Here is a 21,212-nt window from a genome sequence, read left to right on the forward strand (position 1 = left end):
TGTACCAAGCAGTACTGTAGCCCAATGTTACACAGGCACAGATCTGTATCCAGCAGTACTGTAAACCAGTGTTATACAGTGACAGGCCTGTATCCATGAGTACTGCATCCCAGTGTTTTGCAGTGATAGATCTGTACCCAGCAGTAATGTATTATAGCAGTAACAGTGATACACCTATACCCACCAGTACTGTATCCAGGTAATATAGTTGTACCCAAAAGTACTGTACCCAGTGCTACATAGTGGCAAATCTGTACCCAGCAATACTGAACCCAGTAACTTATCTGTATTATAGAGATCCAAATGACCTCGCCAACAAAATGCAAATTTGGAAGTACAAGACCTGGACTTGTATGGCTGTATTGCACATTTTGAACTGGCACAGTTTGAAATTTCTGTAAATACAGCATAACACTTCAGTGGCAATACTAAGTGGTTTAATCATCACATCATTGTCTCAAAAGTACAGTGACCCAAGAGAGAGAAAAAAACATTAACAAGAATTGTGGAATTTCACATAATTAAGTGTTTACTCAATAATTACAATACTGTATCCTTCCCCTCCCCTCAAAACCCACCTTAAAGTCACTGAGTGAAATCCATGCACACAATGGTCCATAGGAAGAACAGAAAGGAATTCTCACAAAGCAGACTCAATAAAACAACCGTGGCTCTGCTTCCTCGTCACCAAGGAATGAGCAACATCGCAGGTCCATTAAAGGCAATTAAATGCATTGGTTGAATATATATACATTACACAACAACAAACCATAACACAGGGAGATTTGGCAGCTTTTACACTTAATTCTTGAGAGAAGAGCTGTGAGCCTCTCATAGGCTTCAAGCGAAAGGCAGAGAGGTTGAGTTCTTCAGTAAAATGAGCCCACTGATCAAGGAGGCTCATGTGAACTGAAAGCATCGAGGCCAGTGTCAGAGTATGGCAAAGGTTTGGTGCCCCCAGCAAGTGGAAGATTCCTCTTCAAGGTTCAGAATGTAAATAGCAATTACGATCCAGTAAGGTCACATTCTCGAGCCTCGCTCTTGCAGAATCTGTTTCCAAAAATAATATCAGGAGACAAGTTCATTAGAATTTTTTAGGAGTAGGAAAAGGTTGGTAGGTCAAACAAACCCAACTGTTTTGGTAGATCTCAACCCCACTGTGTCAAAATATTCCCTGATCGCTTCTCTCCAGAGGTCCACCTATCTCCACATTTGTATGTTCCACATTCTAACCAGTAACAACAAAACGCAAAGAATATCTCAAACTGCCTCAACTTGACTGCATGAGGTTGGCATGTCTTGCGATGGCGAGAGCAAGCGGGTGAGAGAGAATTAGAGGTGAATGGAGGGCAGAGCGATACCTTGGCTTTTTCACTGGGCTCTATGACAATTCCATTGGTCGAGTTATTCAGTTCCCTGGAGACAACGCAAAGGAATTCAGCCTGATCTTCATTGCCATAGTTATAGGAGGATCCAATGCTAATGAGCTGAGAGACAACACAGAATTTAAATTAGCAGCAATTGGCACAATGGGGCACCAGGTACAATTACGCACACTTTTATTACAGTCTTTCACTGCATGGAAGTTTTCTCCCACAATGTAATTAGATACCGCAACCATCTGAGTGGAGGATCTCTCCAAACATAGCGACCTCGAGACTTGAACACAAAATTCAGGCCAGCTCTCCCGTTTCAGTAGAGGGAGAGCTGCACTGTCAGCGGTGCTCTCATCAGATGAAACATTAAAGCTTACCCATGGTACGAACTAAGTAGCTCACAAACACTGCTTGCTCGCACATCGAATGTGACAGCAGATGGTATGGGGAAGCTATGATTTTGTTGCAGACATGCCAGAAAAATCCCACCAAGAAGTGAAGATCCTACACACTACAAAATAGGATAAGAATCTTCTGGTTATTGTAGGAAAACCAGAAACATATTCAGTTTCCCTGCTCACGGCGACCAGTGGAACTCTTTCACAGAGGGCACAGATCCGAAAGAAAGCATTTCAAAACTGGCACATAAAAATAGTTGTGGTTCCAGTGGATGGAAAGTTTATTCCACTGGCAGTTCCCAACTAGCTGGTGTGTAACACAAAGCCACTCATTCAGCAACATGCTGCCTATAAATGATCTCATCCATACACCATGGGATCTGTAACTACACACTGTAATACACTGGTGAAATTACACTATATGATATCAGCATTTATTCACCTGCTAATATCACACAGCATGATTCGCCCTGTAGTCGCTATGCGTGGATGAGCACTTGTGTCCAAATCTGCTATACCAATAAACATCCTCTTTAATTAAAATAGCTGGGAGGAATTTTTCATAAGCATACCTGCCTGTTAATATCACATTGCAGAAATGCATCCCAATACTATCCACATAGCAATAAATTGAGTGAAGAACATTATTCAAGGGTTTATATGAACACAGGTTATAGGGGACTAGAATGACCTGGGCAACTCCCATCCTACATATCAGGATGTAGAGGGATAAAAACCAATTCCCACCTTACATAACACAGGGATGTAGGAGCTACAGGAGCAGTCCTCACTGACCGTTCAAACAAACCCAGGCTATACTCTGCCTCACATAACCCCCAACTGCCTTTTTCACCAAAAAATCTACCCCATTTCCATTTGAATTTGCTGATTGTTCACTCTCCACTGTCTTCCTGGACAATCTGTTGCACATAATTCCCACCATCTGTCAACTCCATTCTGTCTATCCACCCTCTTCTGTGTTTTAAGCCAGAGACCACTAGTCAGGGTTTATCTCCATATTTTCATTATTTAAGTCAAGCTGTTTCCCTTAGAACCCTGACGCCTCAAACAGCTCCACCCAGTTTAAATATTTGCTATGATTCCAATTCCCAGTATTAGTTTGGTTGCCCTTAACGTACTGTCGCAACTGTGGTTGCAGTTTGCTGATGGTTTCAACAGCTACCCGGCCAATACCGCAGATCCCTAGTTAACAATGACTGATAATTAAGGTGGTACCTGCTCAAATTTCCAACCATCCGACATTGTAGAAACCATCTGGGTTAGTTCCTCCTCCTGACATTGCAGGACACGGTAAACGTGTTTAACTGGACCCTGTAGAGGACATCACACAGTTAAATACACTAGCATTGTAATTCTCATTAATGCAAAAGGCAGTCAGAGACAAAAGGACTAAACCGCTACTTCTCTTTCCTCCTTTGGTCAATGCTTTTGGTCATCTGCCTTAATTATAGGGCTGAGTGTCAAATTTTGTTTGATAACACTCTCTGAAGCACCTCGGGACTTTTTACTACATTACTCCATTAAAGGTGCTGTATAAATACAAGTTGTTGTTGCTGCTCGTCACACCAAGCTAGAATATTATTCAGGTCTTGCTGCATGTAGGCATGAAGAATTGTGAATGAAACTGAACACTGTACAATCATTAGCAAACATCCCCATGATTCACCTTGTTGCTATGTGTGGATGGTAAAAAGAAAGCAGCTAAAGGTAACAGTGATGGCCTGGAACTAAGATGGTTGGCCTCCAACAATCATCTTCCTTTGTCCTTGGTATGACCAGAGTCAATGGTGAGTTTTCTCTCTGATCCCACTGACCTCAGATTGGTTTTCAGAGAGTTGTCAGAAACCCAGGCTTTCAGTAATTGGCTTTTGATGAAATAAATGACCAAACAGTCAATGCCGGACAAGCGCTCACCTGTGAGGTCCTATTTTCCAGGTCCCTAATGCGTTCTTTGACCAATCGAACAAGTAATGCAATGTTATAAAACTCCGCCTCCTCCAGCACTCCTAGAAGTATAGAGCAGAGATTAGATAACACTTAGCCAGGGCCTGACTTCACCAGCAACAGGATCATAAGCTCAGTAACTACTTGGCATCAGTTCAAACATTGCCTCAAGCATAAAATTCTACCAAAAAGGCAGTTTTCCCGAGCTCTAATTCTGCCATGGCACGCACAGTGCAGAGATGTCCAATGTCCAAAAAATACTCAATACCCAACCTCACACGGGCCCAACATTCAACTTCATTCTGGATACAATACCAATCTCACTCTGTGCCTGTGGTGGTTTCCAGTGGAACCATGACTATTCTTATATGCCAGTTTTGAAATGCTTAGGCTCACGCCTAAGGTCGAACTACTTCACCAACCAGTCGGAAGTGGACTAATTCACTATTGGGCGAGGTTTTGCTTGGGGATGAGGGAAAAGAGTACAATAAATTTTATTTGAGTGGATGGAATCCATCTAGCATACTCAAAGTGCAGCCTTCAACTTTCTTTGTCTTATCAGCAGGATAACTGACCAGCTTTCACACTAAGTGACACAGCTGTCTAATTCAGGTATTGGGCAGACTTCACAGGCCGACTTTTCATCTGGGCTCGGGAAAATTTGACCTGCTCACTTTCACAGCTTGCAAAATGCATACCCAACCCACGTGTAACTTTATGAGGGGTTTTCACACAGGAGTCAGGTTCATTGGGCATTCTGAAAGCCACATTTGAGTGTGTGAAGAGTGTGGGTGCGGAGGTGGGCCAGTTAGATGGTCCGCCCAGGTTCTTCAACACATCAGCCCAGCTCCTAACATCGTTTATCCCTCCAATGCCACCTCTACACCCCCCCAATGCCACTCTATGGCCCTCATGCATCCTCCATAGTCACTTGCCCAGTTCTCAGGAGCCATGTAATAGCAATGAGAATTATTTTTAAATTACTGGAAAACTATTAACCTCTAACAATCTAAGAAAACCTTGAATTCAAACTTAATATCAATGATACTGGTCCAAAAAAACTCAAGGGAAAAGGAAGTTGTAATCCTTTGAGTGTTGATTAGGTTAGGTTAAGAAAACAAAAATACATAATCTTTTAATATAGGCTCATAAAAGTTTAAATAGTCCTTTGATCAATAAGCCCCCCTGCTGAGCTGAAACTGAAACCCAGCCAAGCATTCATAATGAAACAACTGTCATAACACAAGCTTCCAGCTCCACTGACAGAACAGACAGTTATTTCCATTTCAAAGGACGGTACCTGTCAATTAATGGAGGGGAAGCATGTGCAGGCCATTTTTTCCACCTTCAGTAGCAGGGTTTAAAAAAAGACAGCCAGATCTGCCAGTCCAATTAATCAGAGTACAAAAAGCTGAAAGCAGAGGACATTTTTAAATACATTTTGGTACTTTCTCCTTTGGAAAAGTACTGTAATGCATCTGAACAATTACAAAATACTGGTCAAGGTAAGGGTCAGCTTACCTTTGTCAGACAGATCCCCATGATGGGTCACTGCATTAAACACACATCTATATTACAATACAGCATCTAGTGACATCCGAAAGTGTGCAAACATTTCACACTTACCTTTCAGAATGTTCCTGACACCTCAGCAGGCTTTTCATTTTCTTCATAAACTCTCAAACCTGGCATGTTTTTAATGATCTTCCAAAACCCCGCACCACCAGACAAAAATAGCATGCAGGAGAAAATCGGATTTTCGAGCCCCATTTAAAATGGAGAACCCAATCTCAGCGGGGGCAGGAGTGCATTTTGCACACTAGCCATTCCCAACTTGCAAATAGGCCAGAGGAAAATGGCGTGGGGTCAGAAATGCAGAGAAAGATCTGATTTTTTTTGGAGGAAATCCAAGTGTGTCATTCACAGAATGAAACACGTCTCTGTACCCAGATGAAAATTCAGCCCCATGTTTACTTCAGATTGCTGCAGCAGCAATCTTCACCTGTGCCTGTGTACCACATCTGATGCAAATGTCATTTTAGCTGTTTCAGATCATCCTCTGCAGCAGCCTAGGCAACGTATGGTCAGCCCCACTGACACTAGGGATTTAGAAACCCAAATCAAGTCCCACACATCCAAAATATTACTGGTTTCAATGGGCACTAATGACACCCCAGATCGATCATTTGCCTTGGTTATAAGCAACTGATGTGTGTTGGGATAGAGGTTTTTTTACACGATTCTTCAATTTTGATAAATATTTCAGCTAAATTTATATCACATTAAGGCACAGCTGACCATGACATTTAGAATAACATTTCTAGGGCAAATGTTTTTTCTGTTACTTCTGCAATCAAGTCTTGACCTCACTGACAACCCCTCAAGATGCATTCCAATCTCCTACAGGACTGGGTTTATCAATCAAACCTCACAATCAACTCACTGCTCTAGATCCTACCTTACTAAATATTTTGAGTGTTGATCAACATGAGATTGTTCATGCTGGGTGATGCAGCACTTTTCATTTCAGGCATCCAGTATCAGCATCATTGAATCAAAAGCAACCCGTTGGCCTACTGAATCAACCAATTTTCAGTGTGGCAGCCCCATACTAATTATAATCTGCTTTTTCTCTTAACATTTAAGGTTATGCATTCAATGTCCAACATGCCTCCCTCCTCCTACACCAGATTTACAGGCCATTTGCTGTTTGTAGGATGCTGGAATGTGCTCCAGCATCCTACAAACCAAAATCCTGCATCAGCTGTGGCTCAGTACTTACACTCTTTCCTCTGCTTCAGAAGATTATGGGTTCAAGCTCCACTTTAGAGACTTAAGGCCCATAATCCAGGCTGACACTCCAGGATAGTATTGAGAAAGTGCTGCACCATCTGCGGTGCTGTCTTTTGGATGTTAAATCAAGGCCCCATCTACCCCCTCAGGTGGGTCGAGTCCCAACCAATATTCATCTCATAACCAACAATCACTAAACTAAATTATTTGATCATTATCTTATTGTTTGTGGGAGCTTGCTGTGCACAAACTAGCTGTCACATTTCTCTACAATGAAGTACTTTGGGATGTCCTTAGGTTGTGAAAGACAATATATAAATGAACTTTCTTAATCACTAAACAGTAATGCAAGATCCAAAAATTCAGCTGGGCTAGGATTCTAATTGTACTAATTTAGTAATTGTTACCAAATTAAGCAAGCCCACCATAGGGCTAATGTCCTAATCAATGTCAGAGCCAAAGTCTAACACAGTATTCACCTGAAATGTTCACATCAGCAGGCGGGAATCGGAAAGAATTCCAATCATCTGAAATGAGGGCTTGTTAGTGTGCTGTATCGAACTTTTTTCTGAGTCCATCAGGGAGAATGTGGTCATAAGAGGGGTGACAATCCCAGGCACTGGAGGCACACAGGTCAATGCCTCCCTGAACATGGACAACATCATCGTTTTTTGCTCAGATCCGCTGTCGATGCGCAGACTGATGAGCATCTGTGACCAGTTCAGACAGGCTTCAGGAGCCAAAGTAAATTATGGCAAGAGCGAGGTCATGCTCTTTGGCAGCTGGACCAATCGATCCTTTATCCTCTTCACTGTCAGGTCAGACAACCTGAAGGTACTTGGGATATGGTTTGGAGGGGCCAGGCATGCACCAAAAATGGGAAGGAGCATGTAGCAAAGATAAAAACAAAAACTCGGCATGTGGAGCCTCACTCTCCAGATAGGAATTTGGTTATAAGGTGCAGGACGCTCTCAGTGTTGCTGGATATAGCAAGTCCAGCCCATACCCAACTCCGGCATCATGGCAATCATACTAGCCGTCTTCCACTTCATCTGGAGATAGAAAATGGACTGTATCCACAGGGCCACAATATACAAATCTCTAGACAGGGAGACTATTGCTGAGATTTTATCCGTTCCTGGTGTTGCAAAGGATGGGTCTGAATATATTGCCGCAGAACACTCCAGCCAGTTGGACCACCTATCCCCCATGGAGAAGTTTATGCAGAAAAGCGCCTTTCACTACAAGTCCATCAGATAGTTATCTGCATGTAATGTCCTCGAGTCCCTGCATGAAAAGGAGATGGTTCCCTGAGCAGGCAGTAAAACTCATTTGTAAGAATGCCTCATCGTCACAGCTTTCAAACAAGCACCAAATTTGGTTGGTGATAAGAAAGGCCCTCCCCATCAGATCCTTCCTGCACGCCCAGCATCTCACCACTCTGCACGCTGCCCTTGAGGCAGCTGCAGTGGGAAGAGACCATCGCCCACCTCCACCTTGAATGTAGTGGTTTATGTTGAGGTTTATCCTGAGCAGCTCTGTGGGCTGTTCTCAGGGATGCACATCGAGATAAACATCAACTGCTGCTAGAGGACCATCAACTCAGTGAAAGACACTCTTTGGTCTGTCTGAAATCTTTTGGTCTTCTATTGTAAAGGGTTGTGCATGACCAACTGTTGCAAACTAGCAAATTTCAAAGTCCAGAACTATTTGCTGAGGGATGCACTAAAGCTTGGGGCTGCCGCCGCAAAGTTCAATGGGGAAAGGACACTGTCTTGGGTCCACCTGCTATTATATACTGAGGGATTGGAAACTATGTAAAACCCCATAGTAATATCTTTGTCATGGATATTGTAAATATCATACGTAATTGCAATTGTTTTGAGGCACCTCTATATGCCACATGCTGTATGCAAAGAACTTGAACTATATTGCACCTCCGGTAATATCCAATTTGATCTGTTATGTAATGTACTGATACAATTTTTAATGAAAAGTCTATTCTTGGGAAACAAAATAATATCTGGATTATTCTCATTTCCCATGCCCAGTCAACCCCCATGACAATATTTTAATGCCAGTCCCTGACAGTGTGGTGGGTTATGTTTTAGGGTTTTCAGCTCTCACCTTCCTCTGCCAAGTCCTTGTTAATGATCAGCTTGCCATGTCGCAGATAGTTAAGGATCGGGCCAAAGTAACTCGGGTCTCTGTCTATAAGATAGGCACCAGTTTCATCCTGTAAAACATGGAGAGAAAACAAAATACAGAAACTACAACATGAAAAGACCTCACACAAACCAAAGCCAAGTTTTGAATGTAGTATGGTAGCGTGTGAGCAGTGGTTATGTATTTTTTCAATAATGACACGCAGATCCCGTTTGTAAACCTGGTTTGGGGTAGGAGGGGTGCATAGTGGGAACAGCAATGTCTCCTTGCAGGAATTGCCTGTCTTTTACCAGGAACCGAGGAGGATCCGGAACATGGTCACCTCCAGCCAGAGCTCTCTCCCATCAGGAGTGGCAGCTACAAAATCCCGACCTGCTTAAGTGGCTGACGGACAGCATATTGTCGTTGGCGAGGTGACCAGAGTTGGGGGTTTATTGGATGGCAGATGGAACAGGCTGGATTATGCCAGAGGAATTGGTACAGCTTGTTTCCTACCACTGCATCAGGTTCGCAGCCACTTGGTGTACCTAGGTGGTTCCCATCCGAACTGACACCTGTTCAGACGGAATTTCTCACCGAAGGGAAGATTGATCACCATACAGACATTGGAATAATTGGTCACCATGGAGACCGGGTGGCCACCATTACCTTATCCGAGTCCAGGTCCGGATCCTCCTGGCACAGGCGGCACAGGAAGGATTTAGGGTCCCTACACAGGGTTTGCTTAGTGCTGACAAAATACGTTCCGCCCACGTTCAGCCGAACCCATTTGTTGGCTGTTTTGTCGCCGGACCCGGGAGCACTGGCACCGTTACCGCCCGGAGGGCCCGAGTTTTGCAGCTCCGCCATTAGGCCGCCATTTCCGGAAATACCGGGTCAACACCGCACTTGCGGTCTGTTTCCGGGGTCGAGGTTGATGTATTTCCGTTTCTGCACCGCCATCTTGCTGCCCTTGGTGGATTCAGGAGCCGCTGTGGGGCCAGGTGAGGGGGTCAATGGGGAAGGGGAAAGGGAGAAGGAGAGATTAATCCGAGTCAAGGGGTAGTGGGGCTATCTGTTAGCCCAGGGATAGGGTCAAGGGGGAGCAGGAGGAAAGCTTCAGCTATTTATAATACGTATTGTGATTTAGATGAAGAGACAGAGCAATGCATCCGAATTTACTGACAAGCTGACAAACTGAAGGAAGTAGAAAGTGCAAAGAGATTTAGACAGGTTAAGTAAGTGAGCAACGAGGTGATAGATGGAGTTTAATGTGGGGAAGTGTGAGGCTATTCATTTCGGTCATAAGAATAGAAAAGCGGAATATTTTTTGTAAAATGTGAAGCTTCCAAATGCTGAGTTCAGGGACTCTTGGGTGTGCTCATGCAAGCAACGCAACGTTTAGTAGGGAGGAGGACTGTGGGGAGGTAAATGAAGGACAACCAAGGCAATGGGAAAGGGAATGAAGTTTGTACCATGGTGATTTTTAAAATATTCATCTAAAAGTATCGATAGTATAAAGGGAATCAATAAAGGTCATCGAAGGGCTTAACTATATATCAAAGATTATTTGGAGTAACTTGCAGGGTAGGGGAGTAGAGACCATGCTATGATATCAAAGGATGGGCTATGATTGAGCAATTCATAGAATCATTTAGCCCATGGAGCCATGTCAGCTCTTTGGTAGCCTATCTAATTTATTCCACTCCCTTGTTCTTCCCCTTAGTCCTGTAATTTTTTACTTTTCAAGTAAGGGTATTAGAAGAGTGAGCTGTGATTTGAGAATGATACAGATGTTAAAGATGAATGCAGGTGCCTATATTTTGAAATGTTTGTGAGTTGCATTGCAGTTGTTGGTCTCATTCCCAGTATTGCTGGCTCTGGTGCACCAATTGTATAATTGCAATTTCGCAATTAAGTCCATGGGAGAGGCAAAGAAATTGAACAGACGATGCTCCAGATGCTGTCACCTCAAAAGGCAGCTGCAAGCCATGCTGTTAGCAAAGCAGCGCTTGTGTTTGTGCAATTGTGGGTGATCCTTCAACACTATGATCTGTTGCTCTGACTTTCCTGATCTCAGTTTCTCTGATCTGTTTTTCCAGACTGCAAAGATGTCCACTCGGCGGGCTGCCATGAAAGCTGTTGACTGGTTGGCGTTTGGCGAGCGGATCCCACCCAACCAGAGAGCTATGTTTAATGCACTGAAAACCCGAAGTGATGCTCTATCTAGCAGGTCAGTGTCTCTGATCCTCCCACCCCCGCCAATCTTAGTTACTAAGCAAAAACAAAAACAGAATTACCTGGAAAAACTCAGCAGGTCTGGCAGCATCGGCGGAGAAGAAAAGAGTTGACGTTTCGAGTCCTCATGACCCTTCGACAGAACTAGATACTAAGAACTTAGTTACTAAGCACACTGTCAATACAAGAATGTGGTCTGATGTAAATTCATAGCAGGCACATCCAAATCTTTGTCAACAAAGATACTTTTGTACTTTCCCCAAACATTGCTTGTGCTCATCAAAGTGAAGAATATTAGTGTTGAGGTTGGAACATTTTCCATTTCAGGCACCCAGCGCAAACATCGAACACTCCCGGGGCATTTTCAGCACAGGGTGGATATGTAGACTACATAGCACGGAAACAAACCATTCAGCCCAGCCAGTCCATACTGGTGTTAATGTTTCACTTGAGCTTCTCCCTATCCTTCCTCATCAACTTTATCAGCACAGCCCTCTATTCCCTTCTCCCTCTTATGCTTATGTAGCTTCCCCTTAAATGTATTTATGGTATTGGCCTCAACTATACTCTCTGGTAGTGAATTCTACATTCTCACTGTTCATTGGAAGTTTTTTCTGAATTTTCTACTTGAATATATTGATCAGAGAACTGTTACAGCATAAAAGGAGGCCATTCGCTCCATCATGTCTGCACTAGCTGTCCAAATGAGCATTTCTCTTAGTGCCATTCTGCTGCCTTCTCCCCTTAACCCTGCACACACTTTTTTTTCAGATAACTTCTAATTCCCTTTTGAATGCTTCAGTTGCACCTGCCTTCATCATACTCTCTGGTGCATTCCAGACCTTAACCAGTTTCTGCATGAAAAGGTTTTTTCTCATATCGCTTTTGTTTCTTTTGCCAATTACTTTAAATCTGTGCCTCCTCATTCTTGATCCTTTCAAAAGTGGGAGCTGTTTCTCTCTTTCTACTCTGTCCAGCCTTTCATAATTTTGAATACCTCTATCAAATCTCTTTGCATCCTTGTTTTCTCCAAGGAAAACAGTTCTAACTTCTCCAGTCTATCTTCATAATTCCTTATCTCTGGAACCATTCTCGTGAATCTTTTTTGCATTCTCTCCAATGCCTTCACATCTTTCCTAAAGTGTGGTGCCCAAAACTGGATGCAATACTCTAGCTGAGGACAAACTAGTGTCCTATACAAATTCAAAATAACCCCTTGCTCTTGTACTCTATGACCCTATAAATAAAGCTTAGGATACTGTATGCTTTATTAACCATGCCCTCAACGTATCCTGCCACCTTCATACATCCATGTCCCACTGCTCCTCCACCCCTTTGAGTTATACCACTTATATTGTTTCTCCATGTTCTTTCTGCCAAAATGAATCACTTCACACTTCATTTGCCACCTGTCTTCCCATTCCACCAACTTGTGCATGTCCTTTTGAAGTTCTACACTCTCTTCCTCACAGTCCAAAATGGTTTGTTTTGTATCATCTGGAAATTTTGAAATTGTGCACTGTACACAAAGGTCTTGATCATTATATATCAGGGAAAGCAAGGGTCCCAACACTGGCCCTGGAGGATTCCACTACAAACCTTCTCCCAGCTTGTAAAACATCCACTAGCCACTGCTTCCTGTTTCCTTTCACTCAGCCAATTTCGTATCCATGCTAATGTCTCTTTTATTCCATGAGCTCTAACTTTGCTCAGAAGCCTGTTGTGCGGCTCTATCAAATGTCTTTGGAAGTCCATGTACACATCAATAGCATTGCCCTCATCAACATTCTCTGTTACCTCCTCAAAACACTCAAGCAAGTTAGTTAAACTTGATTTTTCCCTTGAGAAATCCATCTTGGCTTTCCTTAATTAATTTTCATTTGTCTATGTGACTATTCATTTTGTCCTGAATTATTGTTTCTAAAAGTTTTCCCACCACTGAAATTAAACTGACTGGCCTGTAGTTGCTAGGCTTATCTTTACACCCTTTTTTTGAACAAGGGTGTAATATTTGCAACTCCCCAGTCTTTTGATACCACTCTCAAGTCTAAGGAAGACTGAAAATTCCACTCCCACTTTCCTCAGCATTGTGAGATGCATCTTATCTGGTCCAAGCGCCTTGGCCGGTTTATGTACAGACAGCCTATCCAATACCACCACCACCTCAATTTTAAACCCTTCTAGTGTCTGAATAAGCTCCTCTTTCACCATGGCCTGGGTAGCATCTTCTTCCTTGGTAAACTCAGATGCAAAGTATTCATTTAATACCTCAGCTATGCCTTCTGCCTCAATGTATAAATCCCCGTTTGGTCCCTAATTGGCCCTACTCCTTCTACTAACCTTTTACTATTTATGTGCCCATAGAAGATTTGGGATTCCCTTTTATGTTAGCTGCCAGCCCCTCTTCATACTCCCTCTTTGCTTCTCTTATTTGCTTTATCATCTCCCCTCTGAACCTTCTATATCCAGCTTAGTTCTCGATTGTAGTTTGGACCTGACATGACACAAGCACACTTCTTTATCTTAACTTCTGTCTCTCTGATCATCAAGGGAGCTCTGGATTTGTTTACCATACCTTTCCCTCTCTCCTCTTTGAAGGTAACCCATTGTTCAGCTACCATTATTCCTGCCAACCTTTGACTCCAATTTATTTGGCCCAGACCTGTTTTTACTGCATTGAAGTTGGCTTTCCTCCAGTTAATTATTCTTACTCTAGACTGTTGTTTGTCCTTTTCCATAGTCAGCCTGAACTTTATGATACAATGATCGCCGTCCCCTAAAGGTCCCCTACTGACATTTGATCCACCTGGCCAACCTCATTCCCAAGAACCAAGTCAGCAGTGCCTCCTTTCTTGTTGGACTGGAAAGTTACTGCTGTAGAAAGTTTTCCTGAACATACCCTAAGAGCACTTGGCCCTCTCTGCTCTTGACACTACTACTATCCCAGTCTATATTTGAATCACCTTGCACCCAGGAATATTTAACACCTAATCCTGCCCTTTGAGCCAGGTCTCTTTTATAGCCACAACATCGTATTTCCATGTGGCAATCTGTGCCTTGTAACTTGCCAATCTTATTTACACACTCCATGCATTTACATACATGCACAGTAACCCTGATTAAGACTTTAATATGTTCTCCCTCACTCTGATCCCACCTATTAACTTAATAATCCTTATCCTAGTGCTATCTGTTTCTCCCATTATTCTGTGTACCTTGATAATCTCTGATATTACATCCTAGTTTTCACATCCTTGCCAAGTTAGTTTAACAGTAGCTTTAGAAAAACACCCCACAAGGAACTCAGTCTTGGCTCTAGTTAGGTGCAACCTCTCCAGCCTGTACAGGTTCTATCTTCCCCTGAGCTGTTTTCAAAGTCCTAGGAATCTAAAGCCCTCCCTCCTGCACCATCTTTCCAGCTACGCATTCATCTGCTTTATCCTGCTCTTTTTATACTCATGTGTGGTACTGGGAGTAATTGGGCGATTACTACTTTTGAGCTCTTGCTAATTTTCTACCTAGCTCTCTAAATTCTGACCGCAGGACCACATCCCTCTTTCTGCCTATGTCACTCACACCAATGTGGACCACGACTGCAAGCTGTTCACCCTGTCCCCTAAAGCTCTCAACCTTACTGATGCACCACAGTGACACCAGTTGCTCCAATTCCGAAATCCGGCGCTCAAGCTGCTGCAACTGACGACACTGCCTGCATGAATGGGAAGCTTCCTGGAGTTCTCACATAGTGCAGGATGTGCATCTTAGAGGTCAGAGCAGTCCTGCCATTTCTCTGATTATTCGTTAACTTTGCTAATGATAATAAACCTTACTAATACTGAAATAAAAGCAACATCCTTCCTGCCCTACAGAACTCATTTCTTCCCATCTTGATTCCATTCTCTTTCCCCTTTCCAGTCTTTTCCCACCTACATTCGCGATTCCTCTGATGTCCTACATTATATCAACATTTTCCAGTTTCCTGGCCTGAACCACCACCTTTTCCTTATGGATGACCAGGCCCTCCACACCTCCATCCTCTGCCAGGAAGGCCTGAGGGTTCTTCGCTTCTTCCTTGAACAGAGGCCCAAACAGTCCCCATTCACCACCACTCTCCTCTGCCTGGCTGAACTTGTTCTATCAATGGACAATTTCTCCTTTAATTTGTGTGGCTATGGATACCCTCATAGGCCCCAGTTATGCCTGTCTTTTTCTGGGGTATGTGGAACGTTCCTTTGTTCCAGTCTCACTCAGGCCCCCTTCCACAACTTTTTCCGGTACATCGATGACTGTATCGCTGCAGCTTCATGCTCCCATCTGGACCTGGAAAAATGTATTGGTTTTGCTTCCAATTTCCACCCCTCTCTCACCTTCACGGGACCCATCTCCAACCGTGCTTTTCCCTTCCCTTCCTTGACCTCTGTTTCCATTTCTGCTGATAGACTGCCTACCAATATTCATTACAAGCCCACTGACTGTCATAGCTGCTCACATGCTGCTTCCTGTAAGAACTACATCCCTTTCTCCCAGTTCCTTTGCCTCCGTCGCATCTGTTTGATGATGCTAATTTCCAGAAATGTTTCTGACATGTCTTACATTTTTTCATGGTTGACAGGGCCCTCAACCTGGTTCGATCCATCTTCTGTACCTATGCTCTCAACCATTCCTCTCCCTCCCAGAACCATGATAGGGTCCCGCTTGTCCTCACTTTTCATCCCCCCAGTCTCTGCATTCAAAGGACCATCTCCTGACATTTCTGCTAACTCCAGCATGATGCCACCATCTTGTCCTCGTCCCCTGTCCCATCAGTATTCCGTAGGGATCGTTTCCTCCGTAACACCTAGTCCACCCCTCCGTCACACCCAACTCCTCAACCCCTTCCCATGCAATCGTAATTCCCAAAGCAGCGCTTCACTTGCACCTCCTTCAATTTGGTCTACTGTATTTGCTGTTCCCAGTGCGGTCTCCTTTACGTTGGGGAGACTAAACACAGATTGGGTGACCGCTTTGCGGAACACCTTCACTCAGTCCAAAAGCATGACCCAGGCCTTCCTGTCGTTTGCTGTTTCAACTCACCACCTTGCTTTCGTGCCCACATGTCTAACCTTGGCCTGCTGTGATGTTCCAGTAAAGCCCAACCTAAACTGGAGAAACAGCATCCCATCTTCCGATTAGGCACTCTACAGCCTTCTGGACTTAACATAGAGTTCAACAACTTCAGATTATGAGCTGTCTCCTCCAACTTGACCCCTTTTTTAAATCCAATTTGCCCCTGACCCACAGTGCCATCTTTCACTTGTTTTTATGTTTTGCTTTCATAGAGTGCTGACCCTTGTTTTGCAATTAACACCTTCTGCTATATTACCTTTGTGCCACTCTCAGTACCTTCTTTAGTCTTTAACACTACCATTAACACTCCCTTTGTCTTGTGTCCATGAAATCTTTGTCAATTCTCTCCTGAGGTCCCACCTATACCTGACCTTCTATTTTGTTCCACCTGCTGCACCCCCTCTTATACAGTATAAAATCCATCACGTTTCTACCTCTCTTCGGTCCTGAAGAAGAGTTATACGGACTCGAAGTGTAAACTCTGTTTCTCCCTCCGCAGATGCTGCCAGACCTGCTGAGTTTTTATTTCTTATTAATACACTGATACTGATCTCTTGTTTTGCTGGAAACACTGAACAAAGCTTTCTACACCGCTCATTGTCTACTCCAAGGACAGGTGCAGCCCTTTTTAGATACTGAGTAAAACTCCTCCATTATCCCTTCAAACTCTTGCAAGGCAGGTGATCAATGAGACAACGAGAAGGCGCTTTACTGTTTTTCAAACCCCTGCTGTATCTGAGCTAAATCCTAACAGTGTGTCTAAATGGAAAGTGCTCCATTCCAAGCTCAAATATGAATAGAAAATACTCAACCCATAGTAGGTTAGGCAGCATCTGGGAAGAGACACAGAGCTAACGTTTCAGGCTAGTTATCCCTTGAGCATAAAATTCACACAAAAAGCAATAGATTCTCTCCTGGTGGACAGGTCTCTAAAGATGGGGTAAGAGGGGTATCTGTGTGGGGACCCTGGTTAGTGATTGCAGCTTGCTGTTTCTGTTTCCCCACAGGTTGACTTCGCTTCCTGAGAAACCTCCGGCCATTGACTGGAGCTATTACCGGAAAGTGATTATGAAGGCTGGTATGGTGGATGAGTTTGAAAAGAAGGTGACAGAACAGCTCCACATGTGTTTGGGTGGGTGGGGAATTCAAAACAGGCAGGGAAAGCACAAAGAATGGCTGTGTGTGCTCTCTTTAAACCTGAACAACTCGAATGCTTTTAAAAGGGAGTTGGTTGCTTAAAAAAGAATAATGTTAACAAGGTATGGAGAGTGAGTAGCATTAGACAGAGATATAAAAGGGAATGGAAAGTAAGCAGGAGACTGGGATTAGACTGGATGTGACATAATTTGGAGGGGGGGGGTAGATATTGGGATCAGACTAGGTAGCTCGTGGAGAAAAACACCAGCCTAATAGCCTGTTTCTGTGCTGGAATATTGTCTGCTCTGGGATTTGTTGAGTTTTGTATCTCCGTCTCTGTAGGAAGGTACAAATCAAATCAGTAACTGAATGGTGATAACTCACCTCTCCGGATGGATTCTCTCATCTCCCAGTGATTACAAAACTGCAAAGACTTGCCTTTATTGGAGGAGTACTTTGCACAGGTTCAGTTCTATGGGTACCAGGCACTTGCGCCTGAGCCTGGACCACATTGAGCATCACAGCCACACTCTGCTGATGTTCATAAATACTTGCAGGCCAGCCAGAGTTACTGGATGATGATCAGACATGGGCGCCCCAGCTGGGTTTTCTCCTGTCAAGCCTGGAAGCTGAGGCGGTCTATCACTGGTGGGATCAGATAATTCTGCACCAGTGGAAATTGAAACTGCTGCCTTGAGGTGTGAATGACTCTGCATTTACCCAGTTGTGATTCTTAATTGACAGTTACCAAGATATTTGCTGCAGATAACCAACTGTAGTCTCCTAATATGTTACAAACATACCAAAATGACATGTAGGTAAAGACCCATTGGTCGTTCAAGATTACCCCACACTCGTACCTACAATAATTTTGCTACACCCCAACCTTGCCACCCAACCCCCAACCCCAGCAGTCATGTAATCTGGAAGAGACAAAAAAAAATAAAAACCTAGGCCTGAAAAATGGTCGGAAAAAAATCTGGAAAATTCCTCTTTGATTCCCCCAGGCATTCAAAACCTGAACAGTTAACACTGACTCTGCAGTTGTAAACTGTTAATCCGCTCACCTTCTATATGTTCTGATCTCTGCCCAGTGAGGAACTTGCTCAGCTCCCTGTTGAAGGCTTGGAGAGTGTCAGTACCCACTACAGCATCCAGTAACACACTCCAATGGTCCACTGCTCTATCCAAATGCACTTATTGAGAAGGGGCTTGATAAACGCATGAGAGAGAAATTAATAGAAGGGTATGTTGAAAGGATTAGATGAAGGAAGTTAGGAGGAGGTTTGTGCAGAATATAAACAGCATGTGGACCTGTTGGGCTGAGTGGCTTGTTCCTGTGTTTTAGAGTCTATGCTTATTCCTGCTTTTGTGTGGTTTAAATGCTTGTCCACTGAATTTCACAGGATTGAGAATTTCATACAGTACTACTTGGTATCTAATTTAGTAAACAGACCAGTATCAGATTTCTCGGTGGAGCAGTGAGTAATTGTAATCCAGGTCCTCTCATAGGATGGGGAGTGGGTTGCAGGAAGAATTGTGACTGATATTTGCATTTTATAATTTCTGTCTTCTCTCCACCTTTTTCCATCCCCCAAATAGTACGAAGTGTTGAAGATTCCAGAACCTGTTGACACACAGAAGGAGAAGATCAATGCCCAGGAGCAAGAGGCTGTGAGTAACAAGCCCTTTTTCTTGAAATTGACACAGGTCTATCATGTTGTACAGTCAAATCGACTCTTGGAATGCAATGCGTCTACATTCAATTAATGTTTCCTTTTTATTCAACAGGACAAGAGTGCTCAGTCCTACGCCCAGGCTTCAAAGGAGCGGATTTCCAAATACGAGAAAGAGGTATTAAAACTGCATATGATACCAGCTGGTCCTGTGGGCACTGACCCTAGCTGGGCCCTGTAGACGGACCCCTTGGGCACAAATTGTTCTCTTTAACATTATGGGTGTGGCCAATGAGTGAGTTCCAGCCTGCTGTCTGGGGGCTTTACTGCAGCATTTGACCATGTCATCACTTGACAGTTACATGTGTATTTCCCATCAGGAATCTCTAAATGCCATGAACCCTGGATGCTTTTACCTCCCTTATCTAGACTTGGGTTGTGAAAGCAAATTTCTACCTTCTGAATCCTGTTAATTCAGCACCCCGTGATTGGGAAATTTGGTTCCTTCTGGTCAAGGCACCATTACATGTTGGCTTTACCACTGACTCCCTGGGAAAACTTAACCAGGTTTCACTGGACAAGTGTGTAACCATCACAACCAAGTCCTGTCCCCACCCAATATATATGCTCCTGGGAAGAGTAAAAAGTAGACTCAACAAGAACCTGCTCAAAGCCCAGTACTAGTGAGGAGGGGGCTGTGTATTCGGTGGGGTCTGCAAGGTGGCTTTAAATGGTTAGGGTGGGAGAAATGGGTGTGAGTTCCTGGAGGGCAGATCTATATCATCTGGTTACCAATGTGCTGTAACATGTACATTTATTAATTTGTTCTGCTCATTTTCCAGCTAGCCAAGTTCAAAAGCATGGTCCCATTTGACCAGATGACCATTGAGGATCTGAATGATGCTTTCCCTGAAACCAAACTGGACAAGGAGAAGTATCCCTTCTGGCCGCACAAGCCCATCAGTGAGCTGTAACTGTCTCCTGCTCCAGCCTATGCTCTCTACAAATGTAACTGTCTCTTGTAAAATAAAACGGTCTTGCATGAGTCTTCCCTCTGACCTCCGTCCCTTGGTGTGTTACCAGGAGCTGTACAACCGGCAACTTCTCCATTCAACCTAAATGAAACAAAATATTGCATAAAGGGAAGGTGTATCTCCTTCACTTTTTCCTTCTCATCCTCTCTTGAAGATGCTGACCTATACTAAAGTACAGATCCATGAGGCTGTATGTTCCCCAGTATTTCATCCAGATGGTATTCTGTGAGATTCTAGAGGGTGTTAACAAACTATTTGGTGATGGGGGCATCACAGTTGATCACCTGATTATCACTACAGAAATCACTCAATGGAAGCAGGCATCCTGGTTGATTTATTCCCCTTCTATCTGTTACCATTTGACATCAGTTTTTTCATCCAGTTTCAGTTAAAATAATGTTCTGGCTTCATCTTTTCTCTCCTGCTTGTACCTTGTACTCTGGCAGGCCCTCTTTCAACCTAAAGAGTTCTGAGTTTTGCTACTCTGTGTTCTGGGATCAACCAACATCACTGAAAAATAAAGGCAGATTAAATGGTCATTATCTAATTACTGTTTGTGGGAGCATGTGCATAAATTGACTGTAAACCGTTTTTGGCCATCCTGAAACTGTGGAAGGCGTAATATAAATAGAATTATTCCTCTTGTTGTGGATAAGAAAACCCAGTTACTGGAATGGCGTAAATACGGTGCAATACTTGTGATGACCCACCCATGCTGATGTCGGTGGGGGTAAGTGCTTCAGACGTGACTAGGTTGTCAGTCTGCACCCCAGCAGGGGCTGCTGCAATATCTATTTTACTCTTGCATCTCTTTGTGTTGAAATCTGGGATGGTCTTTGACGAGGGGTTGATATTTATTACAGTGAAGGAGCTGTTCTGTGCAGCCACATATGTAAATCTTTGGCACCACCTGCCAAATGTAAATGTTTGTTTGCAGTTGGCCATTTTATTTTTTAGTAAGTTTTTTTTCTCTCCTGTTCCTCAACCAAGAGTTCACGCTACCTCTGTTAGACTGTAGATGCTGATGATCTATTCCAGTGGAGTGGAATCACTGCCTGATTTAAAAAAAAATCCTTCCCTCACATCTATGTGAGGGACCATTGGTATATCTATCACTGCCTTGGCTGAGATTACCTTACTCTGCAGAAGATGGGGGTTGAACTTAGGATCTAATGGTTTGTCTTGCTGTTGCTTCAGCCCCTTGAGGCACTGGGGAAGGTTTTTTATGAATATTTGAAAAAATTTTTCTCCTGTTATAAATGATCTAATTATATAGGGTTGTTTCCCCTTTGCCTCAGGCATTCTTCTGACTAGAATGAAGTGTAAATGATGCTCCAGGACCAA

General features: G+C 43.5%; 2 protein-coding genes across 2 annotated transcripts; one reads left to right on the plus strand and one right to left on the minus strand.

The window, feature by feature from the left end:
• Positions 1–420: 420 nt before the first annotated feature.
• LOC121293729 (BTB/POZ domain-containing protein KCTD2-like) lies at positions 421–9,580 on the minus strand. The gene is made up of 6 exons (XM_041216953.1): positions 9,347–9,580; positions 8,660–8,768; positions 3,710–3,801; positions 3,011–3,106; positions 1,362–1,487; positions 421–1,050 (listed from the first exon to the last, which is right to left on the minus strand). Exons 1-6 carry the CDS (start codon positions 9,545–9,547, stop codon positions 1,021–1,023), a joined length of 654 nt encoding a protein of 217 aa, XP_041072887.1. The 5' UTR covers positions 9,548–9,580; the 3' UTR covers positions 421–1,020.
• Positions 9,579–19,879, plus strand: atp5pd (ATP synthase peripheral stalk subunit d). The gene is made up of 6 exons (XM_041216955.1): positions 9,579–9,681; positions 10,780–10,910; positions 17,029–17,125; positions 18,761–18,832; positions 18,950–19,012; positions 19,677–19,879. The coding sequence occupies exons 2-6, from the start codon at positions 10,789–10,791 to the stop codon at positions 19,806–19,808; spliced, it is 486 nt and encodes a 161-aa protein (XP_041072889.1). The 5' UTR covers positions 9,579–9,681; positions 10,780–10,788; the 3' UTR covers positions 19,809–19,879.
• Positions 19,880–21,212: the final 1,333 nt, after the last annotated feature.

Source organism: Carcharodon carcharias, chromosome 22, assembly GCF_017639515.1.
Source record: "Carcharodon carcharias isolate sCarCar2 chromosome 22, sCarCar2.pri, whole genome shotgun sequence".
NCBI lineage: Eukaryota > Metazoa > Chordata > Chondrichthyes > Lamniformes > Lamnidae > Carcharodon > Carcharodon carcharias.

Excerpts from the sequence above, each read along its gene's own strand:
- atp5pd (XM_041216955.1), top strand. The coding sequence starts at position 10,789 with ATGTCCACTCGGCGGGCTGCCATGAAAGCTGTTGACTGGTTGGCGTTT. Across the intron at positions 17,126-18,760 it reads TGGATGAGTTTGAAAAGAAG|TACGAAGTGTTGAAGATTCC; the intron begins GTGACAGAACAG and ends TCCCCCAAATAG. Across the intron at positions 18,833-18,949 it reads ATGCCCAGGAGCAAGAGGCT|GACAAGAGTGCTCAGTCCTA; the intron begins GTGAGTAACAAG and ends TTTATTCAACAG.
- LOC121293729 (XM_041216953.1), bottom strand. The coding sequence starts at position 9,547 with ATGGCGGAGCTGCAAAACTCGGGCCCTCCGGGCGGTAACGGTGCCAGT. Across the intron at positions 8,769-9,346 it reads CGGACCTGGACTCGGATAAG|GATGAAACTGGTGCCTATCT; the intron begins GTAATGGTGGCC and ends CATGTTTTACAG. Across the intron at positions 1,051-1,361 it reads AGCCCAGTGAAAAAGCCAAG|ATTCTGCAAGAGCGAGGCTC; the intron begins GTATCGCTCTGC and ends TTTTGGAAACAG.